Source organism: Rissa tridactyla, chromosome 2, assembly GCF_028500815.1.
Source record: "Rissa tridactyla isolate bRisTri1 chromosome 2, bRisTri1.patW.cur.20221130, whole genome shotgun sequence".
Taxonomy (NCBI): domain Eukaryota; kingdom Metazoa; phylum Chordata; class Aves; order Charadriiformes; family Laridae; genus Rissa; species Rissa tridactyla.
The window spans coordinates 160,327,054-160,347,211 of NC_071467.1; the positions used below are offsets into that span (position 1 = coordinate 160,327,054).

General features: G+C 42.1%; 1 protein-coding gene across 14 annotated transcripts in view; it reads left to right on the forward strand.

Annotated features, from left to right (window-relative positions):
* KMT2C (lysine methyltransferase 2C) overlaps positions 1-20,158 on the forward strand; it is a 203,808-nt gene that overhangs the window by 164,893 nt on the left and 18,757 nt on the right. For all 14 annotated transcript variants that reach the window (XM_054193123.1, XM_054193120.1, XM_054193122.1 and 11 more), the window contains 10 exons: positions 76-149; positions 2,770-2,952; positions 3,607-5,487; positions 6,711-7,036; positions 7,891-9,713; positions 11,072-11,183; positions 11,972-12,050; positions 12,167-12,230; positions 15,106-15,338; positions 18,369-20,060. In XM_054193123.1, coding sequence (XP_054049098.1) covers positions 76-149; positions 2,770-2,952; positions 3,607-5,487; positions 6,711-7,036; positions 7,891-9,713; positions 11,072-11,183; positions 11,972-12,050; positions 12,167-12,230; positions 15,106-15,338; positions 18,369-20,060 — 6,467 coding nt within the window. The remainder of the gene's footprint in view (positions 1-75; positions 150-2,769; positions 2,953-3,606; positions 5,488-6,710; positions 7,037-7,890; positions 9,714-11,071; positions 11,184-11,971; positions 12,051-12,166; positions 12,231-15,105; positions 15,339-18,368; positions 20,061-20,158) is intronic.

A 20,158-nucleotide genomic window follows, 5' to 3' on the forward strand; every position in this document is an offset into this window, starting at 1 on the left:
ATGTGAAATAGACTTATCAATTTAATAAACTTAAATACGCAAAGCCTTGTGTGTTAACATATCTTTTGATTGCAGACTGGGCTACAAGAGTGAAGCAGATTGCTAAACTGTGGAGAAAAGCAAGCTCACAGGAGAGGGCTCCGTATGTGGTAAGAACAAGTGCCACCTGCGTTCGCATACTTGCAACAAATTTATATTTCATTTATAAGATTTTCATTAATTTTTTTTTAAATAAATTAAGTTCTACTGATAGTGAAAGTTCACTTACTCCAAGAATGCCTTTGTAATTTAATTTCTAACTCTAAATACTTCTACCTGTATTCTTTGCTTTTGAGTCTTGGAATAAACTATGTTAGTATTGTGCAGCCTAAAGACATCAGCTGAGACAAGAACATTTGTGGTTCCTGCTGCCTCTTTGCCACATTGATTCACCCCTTAAGTCTTTTTTGCTCCGTCTTTCTGCACAGAATCTCACTAGTTTCTTCAGAAGGATAATAACAAACCATTATGTGACTTTCCTCTCTTTCATCTTCCCCTCTCGCTAGTCTTTTCTTTTTTGCCCTATTAGAGTTGCTGAAGCCTTTCACCTGTTGAACTAACCATTCCAGAGGCGTCACTGCTAACATCCCTACTTTTTCTCATTTTCTTCTGCTCCTGTGCTCTTGCCTTACTGTTCCCCTTCACTACTTAGTCTCTTCTGTTGCTTTGTGGTGGAAACTCTCTTGCTATCTTCCATGTTGTGGGGAGCGTGAAGGACTCGGTTTTTCTCTCCAAAAGCATTCACCTTCTCATGTCTGAGTCAAGTGAACGCACATATTTGTACTAGCTATCTGGAGTTCCGTGGTCATTGACTCATTCTACCAAACTTCTGTAGAACTTCACCATTCAAAGGGTGACCCTTATGCTTTGTTGAAACCTCTTGTTGATGCCTGTCCACATCCAAATCTCAGAACCTGTATTATTCATTCTTTTTGACCTTCCCAGCCCATGTTAGCAAATGTACTTTTCTTTAATCTCCTGTCACATCTCCATTCTCTCCTGCTTCTCGTCTTTGTTTCTTCACAACAGCAATTGGATGATCGTTCTCACTTTGTAGAGTTCTGTGGATTTTGCAGGGTTATGTTTTCAGTTTCCAGGTTATGTTTTCTCCTAGCCTCCCCCCACCTGCACTTTTTTAATATAGTCCCATTAGTAAGCAAATTTGATTCCCAAGAATGTTGATGACTCAGAGTTTAACAGTACCAACTTCCTCTCCTACTGTCCAAATTAAAAAATCCCCTTATCTCTCTGACAGCTTTCAGAGGATAAATCACTACCCCAAATACCGTGTGGGAAGTGGAGTTCTTGATCTTTCTGAACCCTTTTCCTCTTGAAAGAATAATTCTCTATTGTCTTCTCTGTGTCACTGAGGCATCGTTGTTGTTATGCTTTTCATTCAGGTCTCTAACTTCAGCACCTTTGGTCCTCTATGTTTTCTTGTCCATGCTATATTTAATCCTGGTGGTTCCTTCTGTGTAGTATTTATAAGATACTGTCCACTTACATGAGTGGATTTTTATCCAGGCATTTATCACTTCACTATTATTTCTATTACTGACTTTTTTTCTGTTTCATTGTTCTTAAGAAATGCAGTCCTATTCTCCTGATGGATGTCCAAAAAGCAGCTGCAAAAATTATTTCCTTCATGTTTGGGAGGAGGGGGCATGCAAGTGCACACACATAAGTATTTACAAAGCCAGAAGCAGTTATTTCCTCACAGAAGTTACAGCCCATGCCCTTTGGCTGCTCAGCTGTTGCTAGTGTTCCTGCCATCGTGCACTCAAGAAGCTGCTGTGGTACCTCTCCTGAGGGGCTTACACTCTGTGAGGATGAGTAAAGGCTACCTTAGAAATGACATTCAGAAGAGCGTTAGTAAATTTTCACTGTAGGCTTTTTCCTTTCTTTAGTACGCACAATCCCATCGCTTATAGGGGAAAATGGCACTAATTTTTCTACTGCTGTGCCACTAGTGCTTTCATCCATGTCACTGTGGCATTGTTGGAGGGGAAGGATTAAAGCCTTCTCTGCTAGGCAACCCCTACTTGACAACTGCAAATAAAATTGTGAAAAGAAGATGCAAGGGTTTGATTCAGAAAAGGAATCACATCCTAGATTGGTGATAAAACAGACTCTTTGAAACTTCCATTAGATGCTTTAAAGTGTCAGTACGGCTGTAAAATGCCTCATTGAAGAAGAATTGCTGTTCTTCCATCCAGTTTTTCCTGATCCATAAGGCCACATCCTATGTTTGTACTGCTAACTTAACACAGACTGAGATCTATAGAGGCTATTTAATGGAGTAGACTGTATTTTTCTTGTCATTTAAGTTCTCTGCATTAGTGGCCTTTATTGATCCAAACATCATCTGCTGTGCTTATGCCTTCAGACTGCAGACCACACCAATATGTGATTTGAAAGGTAAACTGGTGGCATTCATGCTTTCTTGGCACAGCAGAGTACCTGAACAGACACTCCTAATGTATAGTAAACCTCTACTGCTAATAACTCGTTAGTTCTTTCCATATATGTTAAACGCAGAATTTGTATAGAGACTAAATATTTTCGGTTTGGAATTCCTTCTAAAGTGCATAATTTAGTTTTCACAAGCATGCGTGTTTTTAAAACAGGCTGTACAGATAATTTGTTGATAGATTTTGTGGGAATAACAGATGCAGTGTACAGACTTAAAAGAAAATAAGGCTAACTACATTTTTTTTCATCTTTTCCCAGCAAAAAGCCAGAGATAATAGAGCTGCTTTGCGCATCAATAAAGTACAGATGTCAAATGACTCCATGAAAAGGCAGCAGCAACAGGATAGCATTGATCCTAGCTCACGCATCGACTCCGACCTCTTTAAAGATCCATTAAAACAGAGGGAATCAGAACATGAGCAGGAATGGAAATTCAGACAGGTGTGTTGCATTTAGAGGTTTTTGTTATTTTTCTCCCAGCTTTTTATTGCATTGTTGGAAGCTGTTGTAATAAAATCAATTTTAATCTTTCTTTGTAGAGCAGTATAAAGTCAGCCATTCTGCACAGGAAGAAAATAGATGCTGTCAGAAGAGCAGCTGCTTGTAAATGTTGGAAAACTTTGTTTTAAAACTTTGACTGTTTAATCCTGCCTATTGTGGAAGTGGGTTATTCTTTCTCTCTATGGCTGGCTAGTGCAGTAGTTTGTTTTTATATACCCGATAGTGCAGTAACCGTGTCCTGCAGGCTACTGCTTCAAATTGGGCTGGTTGTCTCTCGGAGCCCGTTTGCCTCACATCAGTGCTGCATCTGTCAGTAACCTTTTGTCTTCAGAGTGTAAGGTTGGAAAGTAGTGCTGCTCTTTAGGCAGCCTGGGAAGTGCTTCTTCCCAGGCAATCAAGGTGCATGTCAAGGTAATTGGACTTTACAAATAGCTAGACCCTCTGCTCCCATTGCATTTAAAATTTGCAATTTACAATTATTTATAATTGATCTTCGATGTGTCCTAAAGTTTAAATTATAGATTCAGTCATGAGAAAGATCTTGTATACCCTGGACTTACAAGTGTAACCTTTTTTCTCATAATTCTAAAACAGCAAATGCGGCAAAAAAGTAAGCAGCAAGCCAAAATAGAAGCCACACAGAAGCTCGAACAAGTGAAAAATGAGCAGCAGCAACAGCAGCAGCAACAGCAGCAGCAGCAGTTTGGTTCACAACAGCTTCTGAACCAGTCTGGCTCAGACACGCCTAGCAGTGGGATCCAGAGCCCCTTAACGCCACAGACTGGCAATGGAAATATGTCTCCTGCACAGCAGACATTCCATAAGGATCTATTTACAAAGCAGCAGCTACCTGCTACGCCTACGTCAGCATCTTCAGATGATGTGTTCCTAAAACCACAAGCCCCACCCCCTACTCCAACCCGAATCCCAGTTCACGATTCACTGTCTCAGTCTCAGACCCCTCAGACATCATCACAACAGATGTTTTCTCCAGGTTCCACAAACACAAGACCTCCTTCTCCGATGGATCCATATGCTAAAATGGTGGGAACACCTAGACCAGCACCCATTAACCAAAACTTTATTAGAAGAAATAGCATTGCACCATTAGATACCTGTGCACCACAGTCATCCATGTCTAGGCCCATTCAGGGAACTGAACCATCAGGAAGCAGGCCTTCACCCGTCAGGGATTCATGTTCTTCATCTCCAGGTAGCAGTGATCCCTATGCAAAGCCACCAGACACACCCAGGCCTGTCATGGCATCAGAGCAGTTCTCCAAACCGCTGGGGGTCCCAAGATCACCCATCGTTATGGAACAGTCAGGGAAGGTTCCTTTAACAGCTGGAAGCGGTGATCCATTTACTAAGCCAGCTCCTAGAACTGATACGTTTCAGAGACAGAGAGTAACTTCTGCTGACACGTACACACGGCCACCATTGACTCCTACTCCTACTCCTGTTGATGGTAGCCCTGGACCTTTTAAAACTCCTATGCGCCCACCTCAGTCCCCGCAAGATCCTTACGCATCAATGCCAACTACACCAAGGCGTGTTCCTGTTGATCCATATGAAAGGCCCGTTTTGACACCAAGGCCGGTGGATAACTTTTCCCATAATCAGCCTAATGATCCATACAGCCAGCCTCCCCTTACACCCCATCCTGCAATAAAGGAGCCTTTTGCCCATCCGCCCCGGATAGCGCGACAGCAGAGTGATTCTTTCCCTCAGTCTGGACCCATTTCAAGGCCAGCTTCTCAGGACCCTTACTCCCAGCCTCCAGGTACTCCTCGGCCAGTTGCTGATCCTTATGCCCAACCTCCAGGAACTCCTCGGCCCACCACAGTTGATCCATATATGCAGCAACCACCAACACCAAGACCTGCTCAGCCAGCGGATTTATTTGCTCAGTCCCCAGCAAATCAGAGACATTCTGATCCATATGCCCAACCTCCTGGAACGCCAAGACCAGTTCTGAATGATCCTTATTCTCAGCAACCAGCAACTCCAAGGCCAGGGATTCCAGAGAGTTTTAACAGACCTGCAATGACAAGACCAGGAGTAATACCAAATAGAGACCCTTTCCTGCAGACACCACAGAACAGGTTGCAGGGCACTTTTGTCAGGCCATCAGATCCATGTTCTCAAACTCCCAGACCCGCAGGACCTGCAATAACAGATTCATTTAGCCACGGTCCAGCTGCTCCAGCACGTGACCCATATGATCAACCACCCATGACTCCAAGACCTCAGCCAGAATCTTTTGGAACTGGTCAGCTGGCTCATGATGCTGCTGAGCAGCCGCGGCCTGGACCTGAGGGTAACTTCAATGCATCCGGAAGTTCTCCAATGACTTCTCAAGGACAACAATTTCCCAAAGTTTCACAAGTTCCTGGCCCAGCACCCACTACTGGAGTAACAGATACACAAAATACCATGAATATGTCTCAAGCAGATACTGAGAAGTTAAGACAGGTGAGAATAATGTTTAATACTGGTGGTATTAAAATTTCATAAGTAGAAGAATTTCCCCCACTTCTTGTTAATATTTGAAGTTACTTACCATTAAACACAGCTGTATAACGTAGAATTATCTTAAGTCACTTAGGATGTTAATTTGGTCCTCCAATATAAAGGATATAGAAACACCGCTAATTTTTAAGGAGTTTGGTCAAGATCCAACCAGGAAGCAAAGGCCATCTTTGAAGCCACTGAAGATATAGATGATGGGTCTGTAATAGCTCTTTTATCTACAGTGTGAGGAAAAAAACACCTAAAGGACAATTAATCCTATCCTATAATAGACGAGATAAAGAACGGATTGTCAGTGACTTGTTCACTGATTGAAAAAGGGAGTATAGGCAAAGATCTCAGACTAGACATCTAACTTTTCCGTCGGCGGACATGTTGAGGTGAATCCTGCCATTGGTCACTGCTCTTCTTGAGGCACATTCACTCCAGGTTTTTGTCAGTGAATGTTGGGCAAACGGCTCTTGCTGAGATGTAGGATGACATTCAACTTGTGGAAAGCTGCTCAGGCTTTTGTTTCGAAGGAGTGATGGAAAGTGGATTTAGTGGAAAAATTGGTAGTATTTATCATACTGAGAGTGAATTCTGCAGCTTTGCTGTAAACCTCTTGCTGAATTTTCTTCAGCAGACCTCTAGTCACTTTTCTCCGTCAGAATGCACTTGACGTGTGGTAAAAGGACCTGCATTAGCGGAATAGAAAAAGGAAAAGAAAGTAGCTTATATGTTAATTGGGAAAATGGGTTCACACTATACGCTTCAACAAGAGGTCTGGAGATTAAGTTGCATTACCAGCGTCTTGCACCATTTGATCCCTTTTCTAATTTCTGAGGTGATTATGGTAGTTTGTAATATTTTTCTGTAGTGATTGAAGAATTTCTTTCCTCCAAAAGGCTTAACCTAGCGGAGTGTAACACTTCAAAAAGTTAGGGTGACAGAGCACTGAACAGGCTGCCCAGGGAGGGTGTGGAGTCCCCTTCTCTGGAGATTTTCAAGACTCGCCTGGATGCAGCCCTGAGGGATGTGCTCTGGGCAGTCCTGCTCTAGCAGGGGAGTTGGACTAGATGATCTCTAGAGGTCCCTTCCAACTCTGAAGATTCTGTGATTCTGTGAAAATATGTCAATTGCAGTGTCAAGCACAATGATGTAATTTTATTTTTTTTTTTAAACAGCGCCAGAAATTACGTGAAATTATTCTACAACAACAGCAGCAGAAGAAGAATGCGGTTCGTCAGGAAAAAGCCTTGCAGGAGGCAGCAGCTCCTGCCCATGCAACTCCTCTTCAGCACTGGCAGCAAGACAACTTAAATCCAATTTTTAACCGCCCTCCTCCTCCGTATCCTGGGAATATTAGGTCCTCTGTTGTCCCTCCAGGTGGACCAAGGTTCACCGTATACCCAAAAGACCAACGTGGACCATTTCCTGCTGATGGGCAGTTCAATAGACCCCAGTTTCCAGGCGATATGAATACCATGGGGATGAGACCTCATGGTCTCCGGTAAGCTCTTTGATCTCTTAAAACCAGGATATTACAGGAGTAGTTCTACATTTACAAAAATTGTTAGATAAAGGGGTTTGGTTTTTTTGATGAAAAATCATCTGTGTTGTCTGCAGTAGCTGGTAATCTTCCTCAAGTCAGTATGTACAGTGAGTTCTCCTGTACGTGTCTGTAACATTAGAATGTGTATTTTACACTAACACTGTTTTACATTGTCTTTTATTGGGAATTAATCAGAAATACAAATGGAGAAACTGCAATACTTGTGAAAGTTATGATCTCGTCACCCATGGTTTTGGGGCATTTTAAAAAAAAAAAAAGTGCAAGGTCTGGCTTTAGCTTTGATGTCTTAATAACGAATAAATGTAATATTCTTGGTTTTATTTATAATGAATATGTAATCAAACATCAACTTCTGTCTGTGCCATTTTTACAGTGAATGCTATGATGTAAAATGAATACCAGTATTGACATACATTGTTATCTCAGGAAAAATTATTTTCAATATCTTTTGATTTATTTCAGTAATTTCTAAATCCACGCATTATTATTTTTTACACTGGGTGGCATTAACATGTAGTTTATTTAATAAGATAGTTCTTACTGTCAGAGTTTTCTATCCTTTTTTATTATTGGAATTGAAAACACGTTGTTTATTAAACATAATTAAAGCAATTATTTTATTGTAGTCATAAAGCTCATTTAAATGTAAGCATAATTAGTCAAAATATTTATTTAAATGTCTTAATGAATGCATCATGTAAAGCATTTTGCTGAATAGTTATTTAGTCAAATATGCCAGTCTAGGCAGTCCTGAGAAAAGTGATTATTTAGTCTTTCATACTTTATTTTAGATACGGGTTTCCGGGAGGTGGCCATGGTCCACCATCAGGTCAAGAACGTTTCCTCGGCCCTCAGCCACCAATGCAACGCCCTGGAGTTCCACCACAGCTGAGAAGATCTCTGTCTATTGATATGCCTCGGCCAGTGAACAATCCACAAATAAATAATACATCTGGGATCTCTCAACATTTTCCTCCACAGGGACTTCCAGTTCAGCAGCACAATATATTGGGTCAGGCGTTTATCGAGTTGCGCCACAGAGCTCCTGATGGGAGGCCAAGGCTGCCTTTTAATCCTTCTGCTGCAAATGTTATGGATGCAGCAGCACAACATCAGCGACATGCAGGGTTTATACCCAGGCAGGAGTTTCCGGGCCCAAGACAGGCAGAACCACTGAGACATAATTCTCAAGGTATACCTAACCAGTTGCAGATGTCTACAAGTTTGGAGCATATGTCACAATCCCAGCAGGATCAAATCAATCCTGACAACCCACCTGCACTTGTAATACGTTCTTTAAGTCATCCACCAGTTGCTGATGCATTCCCAGGACCATCTTTGTCTACATCTGCACCAAGTGATGAATCTGCAAATTTACAGATTCCCAACCAGCCAAGTGATGGTCTAGAAGAAAAGCTTGATCCTGATGATCCTGCTGTAAAAGATCTGGATGTGAAAGACCTTGATGGGGTTGAAGTCAAGGATTTAGATGATGAAGATCTGGAAAATTTGAATCTAGACACAGAGGATGGGAAAGGAGATGAACTGGACACTTTGGATAATTTGGAAACCAATGATCCTCACCTTGATGATCTTCTAACATCCGGGGAATTTGATATAATCGCATACACAGACCCAGACCTTGATGTGGGGGATAAGAAAGGAATGTTTAATGAAGAACTAGATCTTAGTGTCCCCATTGATGACAAACTAGATATCCAGGGCAAGACAGAAGAACCAAAACAGAAAGAACAAGGTGATAGAACTGTTTCCCCTCCTGAGACTCAGTCTCCACAGAAGAAATCTGCTACAGAAAATGAAATTAAAACAGAAGTACTTTCCCCAAACACTCAGGAGGAAAAGAAGAATGAAAATGAAAAAAGTGATGGAAATGCTGAATCTACAAGTACTCAGCAGGCTGCTGAACTGGAGTTAAAGGATGGAGAAAAGGCTTCTGCACAGCCTGCTAACCCAGAATTCCCTGACAAAACTACTGCTGTTGCTAGTCAAGAAACAACTGTGCCTAGTCCAGATGCTCAGGGTTCTGCTCCACTGCCTGTTCAAGGAGCAGTAAGTTCCTGCAGTATTTCTGGATCCACACCAGTCCTCTCAAGTCTGCTAGCTAATGAAAGCTCAGATAACGCAGAAGCAAGGACTCTAGGATCTCCATCTCAATCTTTGCCAACAACACAAGTGAACCACGCATCAGGTATTCCACAAACACTAATGACACCTGGTGGACAGATCTTGGAAAACACATTAAATTCAAATTTGACCATGGTTCCACGAATGAACCATAATTTTTCTCAAGGGTCACCAAATCCGGGATTTATTCAGGGTCAGTCATCTAACCATAACTTTGGGACAGGACAGACATCGAGTCAAACTGTGGCTGTAACAAACCGTCCTGGTCCTAGTGGCATATCTGGTCCCCAGCAGATGATGCTCCCTCAACCATTAGCTCAGCAACAAAATCGAGAGAGACCACTTCTGCTAGAGGAACAGCCACTTCTTCTGCAGGACCTTTTGGATCAGGAAAGACAGGAGCAGCAGCAGCAGCGGCAGATGCAAGCCATGATTCGCCAGCGTTCGGAGCCGTTTTTCCCCAATATTGGTATGTGGGTGATCTATTTGTCTGTGTACTGGTTAGTTTTTTTAAAATACGACAATAAACAGTTAAATGATCCATAGCACTGAAAGAAGCAGGTAGATACATGGAGCTTGAAGGTGGCATAATAGAAAACAACCTGCCTAGTAGGTACAATGAGAGTATGGAAATTGAGCGTGTAGGTGGAATTCTGAACTCTGCGCAAGGCTCCTGTTGATGTTACCAGGATCAGGTAACTCTGCGTTACTGCTAATTTTTCTGACATTAGCTCTGTCGCGTGTTCTCTTTATACTTCAGCTTCTCACACATGATCCGGAGTAAACGTACCCTTTCTAAACAAAATCAAATTGTCAAGTGGAATAGCTGACCTTTTGATACTTGATCTATGAATTTTCTGTTTATGGTTGTTTTATCACATTTTTCTTGTAGTATTTAGTGTGTCTCAAGGAAAGGGATCATCAAAAGCTGTATTGCTATACTCACAATCTAGGCAAGGCCCAGAAACATCACAGTTAATTCGGCACATACTGAAAGTATTCAAGATAAATTGTCAGTTCCTGTTTAAGATAACAATAGCAGTTTGAACATTCAGATCAAGACCATCACTGTCCTTTAATTGTTATTAATGAAATACGAAATTTTGAGAAATGTGTGAGTTGTAATTTCACTGGCCATCAGGACTGTTAGTTCATAAGACAAATTTGACCTACCCCCTAAGTCAGAGTTCCCTATTTGTAGGGTGGCTAGAACGTGCTGTAGCCACCCCAGGTGGCTAAGATGACCCCCAGATGTCCCTTTCAACCTCAACCGTTCCGTACTGCCATTAATCCCGTGCTGGGTGAGGCACCGAACGGGAGAGACAGCAAAAAGGCAGAGTTCACCATGCTTATGGTCTTTTCAGATGCTGTCTGGGGCGTGTGCCTTTCTGCCTGTAGCGCTACTAGTAATTACTGAGCGACTAAGCCGTTTTCTTAGTACGCTAGTGGTGGTGTGTCAGTTTTGCCAACTGATCTTACAGAAACAACTCTTCTTCCTGATTCTTAAACCTATAAATAGAATTTATTAATCTGTTGGGTCATAGGCCAGATTTAGTCTAGAGCCCTTCTCGGACGGACCTGCTTGTCTTTGTATGTTGTGGCTGAAAACAAGGACAGTTGCTGCTGGAGTAACTTTCCTTAGAGGATACATGAAACTACGTATTAACCATGAATTTCAAAGTGGAGAGGACAAGTAATGTGAAATAGTAATGCAGTTATGTTGTTTTACTGATGATTTATGCATGAACTAGATCTAAACAGTCAGTTCCAGTTAATAACTTGTGATGTTCAGCTATGCAATTCACTGCTACTGATTTTCTTTTACAGACTTCGATGCAATTACTGATCCCATAATGAAAGCAAAAATGGTAGCTCTTAAGGGGATCAATAAAGTCATGGCGCAGAGTAACATGGGGATGCCACCAATGGTTATGAACAGGTAGGCAACACTTGATACCATTCCTTAAGGCTAAAACATCTAAAAGGAAATAGTAGAGCTAGGGGAGACTGCACATAGGAAATGAAAAAATTTAAAAGTGGAAAAATCTTTATGTCATGTAGTTCATAGTCCTTGGCGTTTCTTTTTTTCTCACTTTCTAATAATGTAATGACACATCTTCCACGCATTGTGTTTGAACGCTGTTGATGGCCATGTAGCGGTTAAAATTCATGTTGCGGCATATCATTTAATGCTAAGTATAATTAAGATTTAGCCCTAGTAACGAAAGTTTCATCCTTTCTTTAAATCCATTATGGAGAATGAAAGGAGCTGTGACCTTTTCTTTTTGTGTGACCTTAGAACAGCGTGTTTGCTCCTTCCTAACACATGCTTCAGTGTTACATGATAATATGTGGCTTACCAGAGGTTTACATTTAAGCAACTCTAGTTGACTGTGCTGGTGACCATGATATTGAAATCCATTAAATCTTTTTTTTTTGTATCATAATATATTAAAATACAAATACAGGTATTTGTGTGCGTTTTCACTGTTATAGCAAGTTTACTTCATCTCTTTGAAAAGGTGTAAAATGCAGTAGTTTCAACAAAGGCTTAGAGCCATCAAATGAGAATTAATTCTCCAGACATTGAAAAAGTTTGGTACAGAATTTCAGGCAAATGTCTATAAAATACGCAGATGCTTTTGTGTAATACAAAGGTTGTCTCTCCCCTGAAATGCTCACCAATTTTAAAAGTTATAATTTCACTTTCTGTTTATATATCAACAGGTTTCCCTTTATGGGTCAGCCAGTGCCAGGGGCTCAGGCCAGTGAAGGCCAAAATCATATGCAGCAGGCGATTACACAGGTAATACAACTTGATATGGGGTTTAACAAAAGTGTTTAGTAATGATAACTAATTGGTTTTTTTTAACTGAATCGTGATTTAATATCCTTGTCTGTATGTTTTACTGACATTTCTAGGACGGAAGTTTGACACCTCAGATTTCTAGACCTAATCCTCCTAATTTTGGTCCTGGTTTTGTCAGTAAGTACAGATTTAATAATTTATTGTATGTTGGTGCTTCATTCTATAGTTCTGTTTCTTTAAAATAAAATATCCATAAAGAGATCCTGTCCCTAGTTCATCCTTTTAAAATGGAGTAATTTCATCGTTACAATACCAACTAATAAAGAAGTGCATAGTAAATGCTATTAACACTTTTCGTAGAAGCTGTCCTCAAGGAAACACCATAAGGAAAGAGGGAAACAGAACAGTCAGAAAAACTAGCGTTACTTGGATTTGTGAGAGTAGTAATCTATTAACTGACAGACTATGTCAAAAAACTGGTCTTTGGTTGTGTTGTAATAATCTGAGCTCAGTGAGAAAAACAGTCTATATTGGTGTTTGCTTTTTTTTATTTCGGAAGCAGAAAGTTTTGTGCAGCATCGTTGTCGTTTTAGCAAATACCAGTAAAAGCTTTCCGGGCATCAGTTAAGCAAGACTGGTTGGGAACCACAGTTGTTGAAAGCAGAAATATATAGCACTAATATTTTGCGTTCCTTGTTTCTGGTTGCCCTAGATCAATTGTAAATCCTAGTCTCTATGATGAGAAAGATTTATTAGCAGAAATGAAAACTGAACATAGGTTGGGAGAGGAAGGCCACATGTAAAAAAGTGTTTCTATCACTGCAAAAACTTTACTTGATATTTATGAATAAGAAGCAGAAGTAAAGACTTTCACCTTTTCCAGAAAGTGGAGTAGCAGCACTGAGTATGCAATAAGGAGCTTTTGCGATATTATCTGTATTAATTTCTGGTGAGATTTGACATGGCACTCAGCGGTGGCCTGGCTGGGGTTGGGGTGGTGGTGGTTCTCAGCACTGGAGAAAATGTGTTTCTCATTTCACTAGTAGTTATGCTTACCTGGAACTGGTTAATATTTTAGTACTTTCATTTGCACTTTCACATTGCTCGCATCTGCAGTTACACTCCGTCACTTCCACTCGGCTGTCCCTTCAGGTTATGTGATTACTTTCGCAGAATTTGTCGTTGAAAGAATGGGCACCCCTCGAGCCTGTAGCGGGCTCTGTGAATTGATCGAGCTGAGCCGTTAGAGTCGATGGCTGTCGCTGCCGCTGTGACTGTTAAAGTAGAAGGTGGTAGGGACAGGAGGACATGGTTCTATTGAAATCATACTGTCGTGTAGGTATCTTTATTAAACAAACATTCTTGACGAGAAAGATCCATGCCGTGTTCCTGGTTACCCAGCTCTTTGCCACAATGCAATCAGGAGACAAACGATACTTTCACCAAACCTTCTCTCTTGCCTCCTGGACTTAGTGCGGATCGAGTGTTATCGGACATGATTGTTTTGCCTCGAGAAACACATCTTGAAAGCAATGGGCTGCTCATAGCAGATGAGCATTCCTCATTTGTGAAGAGACTAATGTCTCAGTTACAGTTTAAATGAGAGCGTGTGTGTTTGTGGGGAGGAAAAGGCACTGGTGCTGAGGGCCCTGTGCAGAGGATATAAGTTATATATAAGTTATAAAGTTATATATAAAATATTTATATATAAGTTATATATAATATAAGTTATTTTTATAAGGCAGTATCTTTCTTTTGTTTCATAAATATTTGATGGTTGTTTATAATTTTAATTTTTTTTCTCAGAAGTTGTAATAAAAATAGATTTTTATATGTATAAAACTATTCTGCAAACACCAGAATTAGTGAGGCCAAGTTTCCTGTAAATTTGTGTCCTCACTCCCTCATCTCTTTCCCTCTACCTGAGCGCTTCCAGAGGTCTTCCAAGTCCCCTCTTCTGTGCCAGAGCAAGCAGGGTACCGCCAGGTTCTGTAGCTGCTTTCAAAGCTACGTTGGCTCACTGGCTAGACAGCAGGCTGGTGTCTCTTGAAATTAAGGGACTGTATTAAAACTGCTTTCTCTCAATAAATGCAGTAATTTGGATTTTTGTCTCTTTTCTTCCACTCCAAGAGCTTAATACTTCTTGAGATACCAAATAATCTGTCAGATCTGGGAAGGAAGAATGCCAAACACCAGTATAGGTTAGGGGCGGACATGCTGGGAAGCAGCTTTGAGGAGAAGGACCTGGGGGTCCTGGTAGACAGCAAATTATCCATGAGCCAGCAGTGTGCCCTTGTCGCCAAGAAGGCCAATGGCATCCTGGGCTGCATAGGGAAGACTGTGGCCAGTAGGTCGAGGGAGGTCATTCTCCCCCTCTACTCTGCACTGGTGAGGCCACAACTGGAGTACTGTGTCCAGTTCTGGGCTCCCCAGTTCAAGAGGGACAGGGAACTACTGGAGCGAGTCCAGAATAGGGCAACCAAGATGATTATGGGACTGGAGCACCTCCCTTACGAGGAAAGGCTGAAAGAGCTGGGACTCTTTAGCCTGGAGAAGAGAAGGTTGAGGGGGGACCTGATTAATGTTTACAAGTATCTAAAGGGTGGGTTTAAGGAGGATGGAGCCAGGCTCTTTTCAATGGTTCCCAGCGACAGGACAAGGGGCAATGGGCACAAGCTAGAACATAGGAAGTTCCGTTCAAATACACGGAAAAACTTCTTTACAGTGAGGGTGACAGAGCACTGGAACAGGCTGCCCAGGGAGGGTGTGGAGTCCCCTTCTCTGGAGATTTTCAAGACCCGCCTGGATGCAGCCCTGAGGGATGAGGTTTAGGCAATCCTGCTCTAGCAGGGGAGTTGGACTAGATGATCTCTAGAGGTCCCTTCCAACTCTGAAGATTCCATGATTCCATGATTCCATGATTTGGTTGAACTTGACCAGTGGTTTCTTCAAATAAGGGGGGAATCTGATTGTTAAACTTGATCTCTAAAAAGCAGGCTGGGAGCTCACCCCAGGATGAGGTCATATCATAATTAATCTCCCTTCTCTCCAGATGATTCACAAAGAAAACAATATGAGGAATGGCTGCAAGAAACGCAACAACTTCTTCAAATGCAACAGAAGTACCTTGAGGAGCAAATTGGAGCACACAGAAAATCAAAAAAGGCACTCTCAGCAAAACAGCGTACAGCCAAGAAAGCTGGCCGTGAGTTCCCAGAAGAAGATGCAGAACAGCTTAAACATGTTACTGAGCAGCAAAGCATGGTCCAAAAACAGCTAGAACAGGTAATCATCCTGAATCCAAATTGATCCCCTTAATGCTAAGCTGTCATACTGGTATGACTCTTTCCTTTAAATCTTCTAAAAGGCAAGTTGAAATGCTTAAATACGATGGAGGTTATTTAGGAGCCACTCCCTATCGTATTTTGTGTGGAACAGCGTTACTCTGGATTGCCGGTGACACTGGAGTTGTAGGAGAATGTGCTACGGCAGACATTATGACAAAAAGCTGTTTTAGTACTTTGGGAAGAGGGGAAATTGCTTGGTAAGATGACTTGCTAAGGAGTTCCTGGCACCGTGAAAAGCACAAATGAAAGATTGAGAGGAGAGCCTTAGCATGCAGGGTTAGTTTCAGGCTTGAATGAACCTCATAACTCAGTCTTTTTCAGGTGCCCTTAAGAAATCAGATGATCTTGGTTATATGCCAGTTAAATGTTACTGTTTGAAAATCTCTTTTCATTATGTTTTTAGTCTTAGTCTAGTTTCATGATCTGTCTGATTCCTAGACGCTGATCATCAGTGTTATCTGTTATTGTATCATGGAATATACAGGTAAGAGGGATATCTGGAGATGATCTAGGCTACTGATCAAAGCAGAACTGGCTTCACAGTTAAATCAGGTTGCTCAGCGCCTTGTCAGTCAAGTTTTGTAAGTCTCCAAGTGTAGAGATTTCCCAGCCTCTCTGGGCCCCTCTTCCAATGTGAAACCACTTTCACCGTGTTTTGTTTTTCATTCTTTGTATTCAGTTGGAATTTCACTTGCTACATCTTGTAACTGTGATTATAGTAAGTGAGATTAAAATTAAAGCTGTGATAACTTGGATAAATCTAGGGTTTGGCCAACGGTATTGAATGCTGTGTTCCTCAATACATTGTTTATAAATTACCTGGCGTAATTGTCAGGAACAACTAGAGCTGCTGAACATAAAAATGCTTTAGAATTATCCTTTATTAATATGAGGGAAAAAATTGGCAGCAGGTCTTGGAATGAAGTCCTAAGTGATCTCTGACCCTCGAGTTCTTGCTCCTGGGTCGCTTCAAGACAAAGTATGCACTGGATGGAATCCTAGTCAGCTTGTCTTTTCACTATGTGGAAGAGGGATGGAGCAGATAAATTACATCTACATCGTTTCTTCCTTTTTTTCCTTTTCACAATGAATCACAAGTAGAATAAATGTAAAAAAAAATTAACTTCAGACAATCTTTATCATACATACATCAGTCTAATCTAAAGGAGGAGTTACATTGAAGTAAGAGCTGCTAATCATGATGTTGCCGGCAGATTCATTTAGTGCCCCATACTTAAGGTTCTTTTATTTTTCATTTTTAAACTTTAGTTTCATATACTGCTGGAAAATGCCCTCCACTCCCCTTCAACCACTGACTTAGACCAGTCATCCACATCCTAAACAGCACTTTGTTACATGCCTAGTAGGAGCTTCAATAAGATTTTATTAAAGTATGTTTTTAAGGACCTTCTATTGAAGCAGTTCACCACTCTTTCAAATCAGATCAAGTAATTTTTCTGTCATCAAGCTTCTGCTAGTTTCTGAAAGGGACAAAGTCTCTGTATATAGAGGAAAGAACTCTCAGATCCCTGTGAATGGCTGGTCCTGGCCACAGGTGCAGAGAAACTGGAGCTGACTTTGTGCAACACAAGCTAATGTGTGACAGGGCTATTAGCTCAGGCACGGAGCCACCACCGTATTGTCTCCACGGCCAGGGCAGTGCAACTGCTTTTGTGAGGCACAGTACCTGTGGTAACGAGCTCTGCCGCGTTCTCCCCTACGCGGCTAAAATCCCCAGGTCCATCTGCGCGGGGTCGCGCACCCAGCAGGGTGTAGTCGATGCTGGTCCTTTCAGATCTCGACTCATTCCGAGTACAGTCACGTGGCTGATCTGCCGCTGCAGGCCCTGGGGGGCGTTAGTGGTTTGGAAGCCTCGTTGTCCAGGCAGCCGGAGCCAACACAGGTTCAGTGCTGTGTACCCATGGAGAAGTCCTGGAGTGCTGGACTCTGCAATGCCGATTGATCCAGTTGGTGGCTTTATGCAGTGGCACTCTTTATCTGGTGCTGTCAGTGCCAAGCCAGAGCTCATGAATCATCTTGGACCTGAGATTACTGTGCAAATAGCCTTTTGGGTGCATCTGTCCGGCATTCTGGAGCGTGTCCTGTAATATCTCTGTTATCCTGAGCTTTCTGGCTTGTCTCTCGTCCCAGATAAAGGAGAGTGCTGTCAAACGTTTTTAATTATGTTATGGCCTTTTTCTATCAGCACAAACAGCAAATGGAAGTTGTGGAAATCATAATCTAAAGAGCAGAAGTGAGAGAGAGATAATGTATGTATTACTAACCAGCAGGTTACAAGGGCTTTTATTTTCTTTAGAGAGCAGTGTAGTTTGGTATCTGTTGTGTTTCTGAAAAGCTCTTTCTTCTCTGACACTGTCATATCGTTCCATTGGCTTCTTCTTAGAAACTTAGCTTTTAGTGTCCAAGTCAAGTTTATTTTCATCCTAAAATTTAATATTTTCAAGCAGCAGTTGGCATTTTCATCTGCTGTGTGATGTTTGAGGATCTGCCTGTGAATAAATGGGAATCTACCTCGCTGTCTTCCTGCAAACTAATTGAAAATTACATCTTTTAAAAAATTTTGCTGATGTGTGAAGATCAGCTACCTCATTGTTTCCTTTGTCCTGTCTGTTCCCAACTATTGTTAACCTGTGCATGGATGATAAGATCCATAGGACAAAGATCACTCTTGGTTTAGGTTTGTATATTCTCTAGCGCAGCGGAGTCTTGGTATGTAATTAGACCTTTGAGGCAGTGTTATTTTTTCTAAAATTTTGTGACAGATAGTGTTTCTAAAGAAATAATGGCTATTTATCCTTGAAAAGGGAGAGAAAATAAGACTATGCAGGCATGCTGGTTTTGCCTGGGGTTCATTGTCTACTGAAATTGGAATGGTGAGCTGCATGTTTTCTGCTACTTACATAGTCAGTACATGTCAGAGATGAATAATGACTTTTCTAATTTTTAGATTCGAAAGCAGCAGAAAGAGCATGCAGAACTAATTGAGGAATATCGAATCAAGCAGCAGCAGCAGCAGTGTGGAATGGCACCCCATGCTATAATGCCAGGTGTCCAGGCTCAGCCACCGATGGTTCCAGGAGGAACATCACCAGCAATAAATCAGCAAAACTTCCCTATGGTGGCACAGCAGCTCCAGCATCAGCAACATACAGTGGTAATCCCTGGGCAGTCCAACCCAACCAGAATGCCAAATTTATCTGGATGGCAGTCTGCAAATGCCCCTGCAAGTCATATCTCCATGAATCCAGCAAGGATGCAGCCTCCAATGACACCGTTGCCAATTACTCCTGGTACACCAGCTCCTGTGCCTGGTCCAAATGCAACTGCACAGTCAGGGCCACCACCAAGGGTGGAGTTTGAGGACAATAACCCTTTTAGTGAAAGCTTTCAAGAGCGGGAAAGAAAGGAGCGTTTACGAGAGCAACAGGAACGGCAACGCATTCAGCTTATGCAGGAGGTAGATCGACAGAGGGCTTTACAGCAGAGAATGGAATTAGAACAGCACGGTATGATAGGGTCAGAATTAAATAACAAAACATCCTTATCTCAGATACCTTTCTTTAATTCTGATCTACCTTGTGATTTCATACAAACTCCCCGACCTCTTCAGCAGTCTCCACAGCATCAGCAGCAACAAATGGGGCAAATTCTGCAACAAGGTCCTGTGACCTCGCCTCCTGCCACAAATTTTATGCAAAGCAGTGAGCGAAGGCCAGTGGGACCTACAACTTTTGGACCTGATGCATCTGCTGTTCCAGGTGGAGCCCCTAATTTCCATAATGTAAAACAAACTCATGGGAATCTCCCTGGCGCCCCCTTTACGCAGAACCAAGTCAGGCCTCCATTTGCTCCTCCTGTACCTTCATCTACAGTGCTCAGTAGTGGTGCCTCATGTGGTTCGGACACTAGCATGCCCCAGGCAGCAAACTTCCCTGGATCAAGCCAGTCTCTCATACAGCTGTATTCTGACATAATCCCAGAAGAGAAAGGAAAAAAGAAAAGGACACGAAAAAAGAAAAAGGATGAGGATGCCGAGTCAATAAAAGCCCCGTCAACTCCCCATTCAGATATAACTGCACCATCAACTCCAACCATTTCTGATTCTACCTCCACCCCCGCAGTTAACACCCCCAATGAACTTTCACGTCATCAAGATGAACAAGAGTCAGTGGAGTTAACGGGCCCATCGACATCAAATGTGGGAGAGAGCCAGACCTCTCCGGAGCTGGAATGTAAGCTCCCCAACAGCAGTCTGCCTCAGAAACCGCCCGGTGTAAGTACCGAGATTGAAAAGGCTAAAGCAGATCCACCTGCCAGCATTCAAGAAGTTAAACTAGAAAAGGCAGAAACTGATCAATGCTCGGGTCAAGCTGAGCCCAAACCAGAAAATCCAAGCAGTATTAAGGTGGAAGAAGATAAGGTCACATCCCAGTCTGCCTCTTCAGCTCAGAGTCCAGCACAACCAGCAAGCATTCCAGCAGCAAAGGGAGAGTCAGGGAATGAACTGCTGAAACACCTGCTTAAAAATAAGAAGTCCTCATCTCTTCTAAATCAGAAATCAGAGAACAGCGGCCGAACAGAAGAGGAGGCTTCTGGGGATAAAAAGTTAACAGAGAAGCAGAATCCAGCTGAAGGAATGGTGAGCCTGTTACAGGTTTTGTTATACAGTGGGCATCGACATCCAAAGGCGAGTTTGTGCCTTTACCACAGGCATTTGTGAAAAGCTGGGGAGGGGCT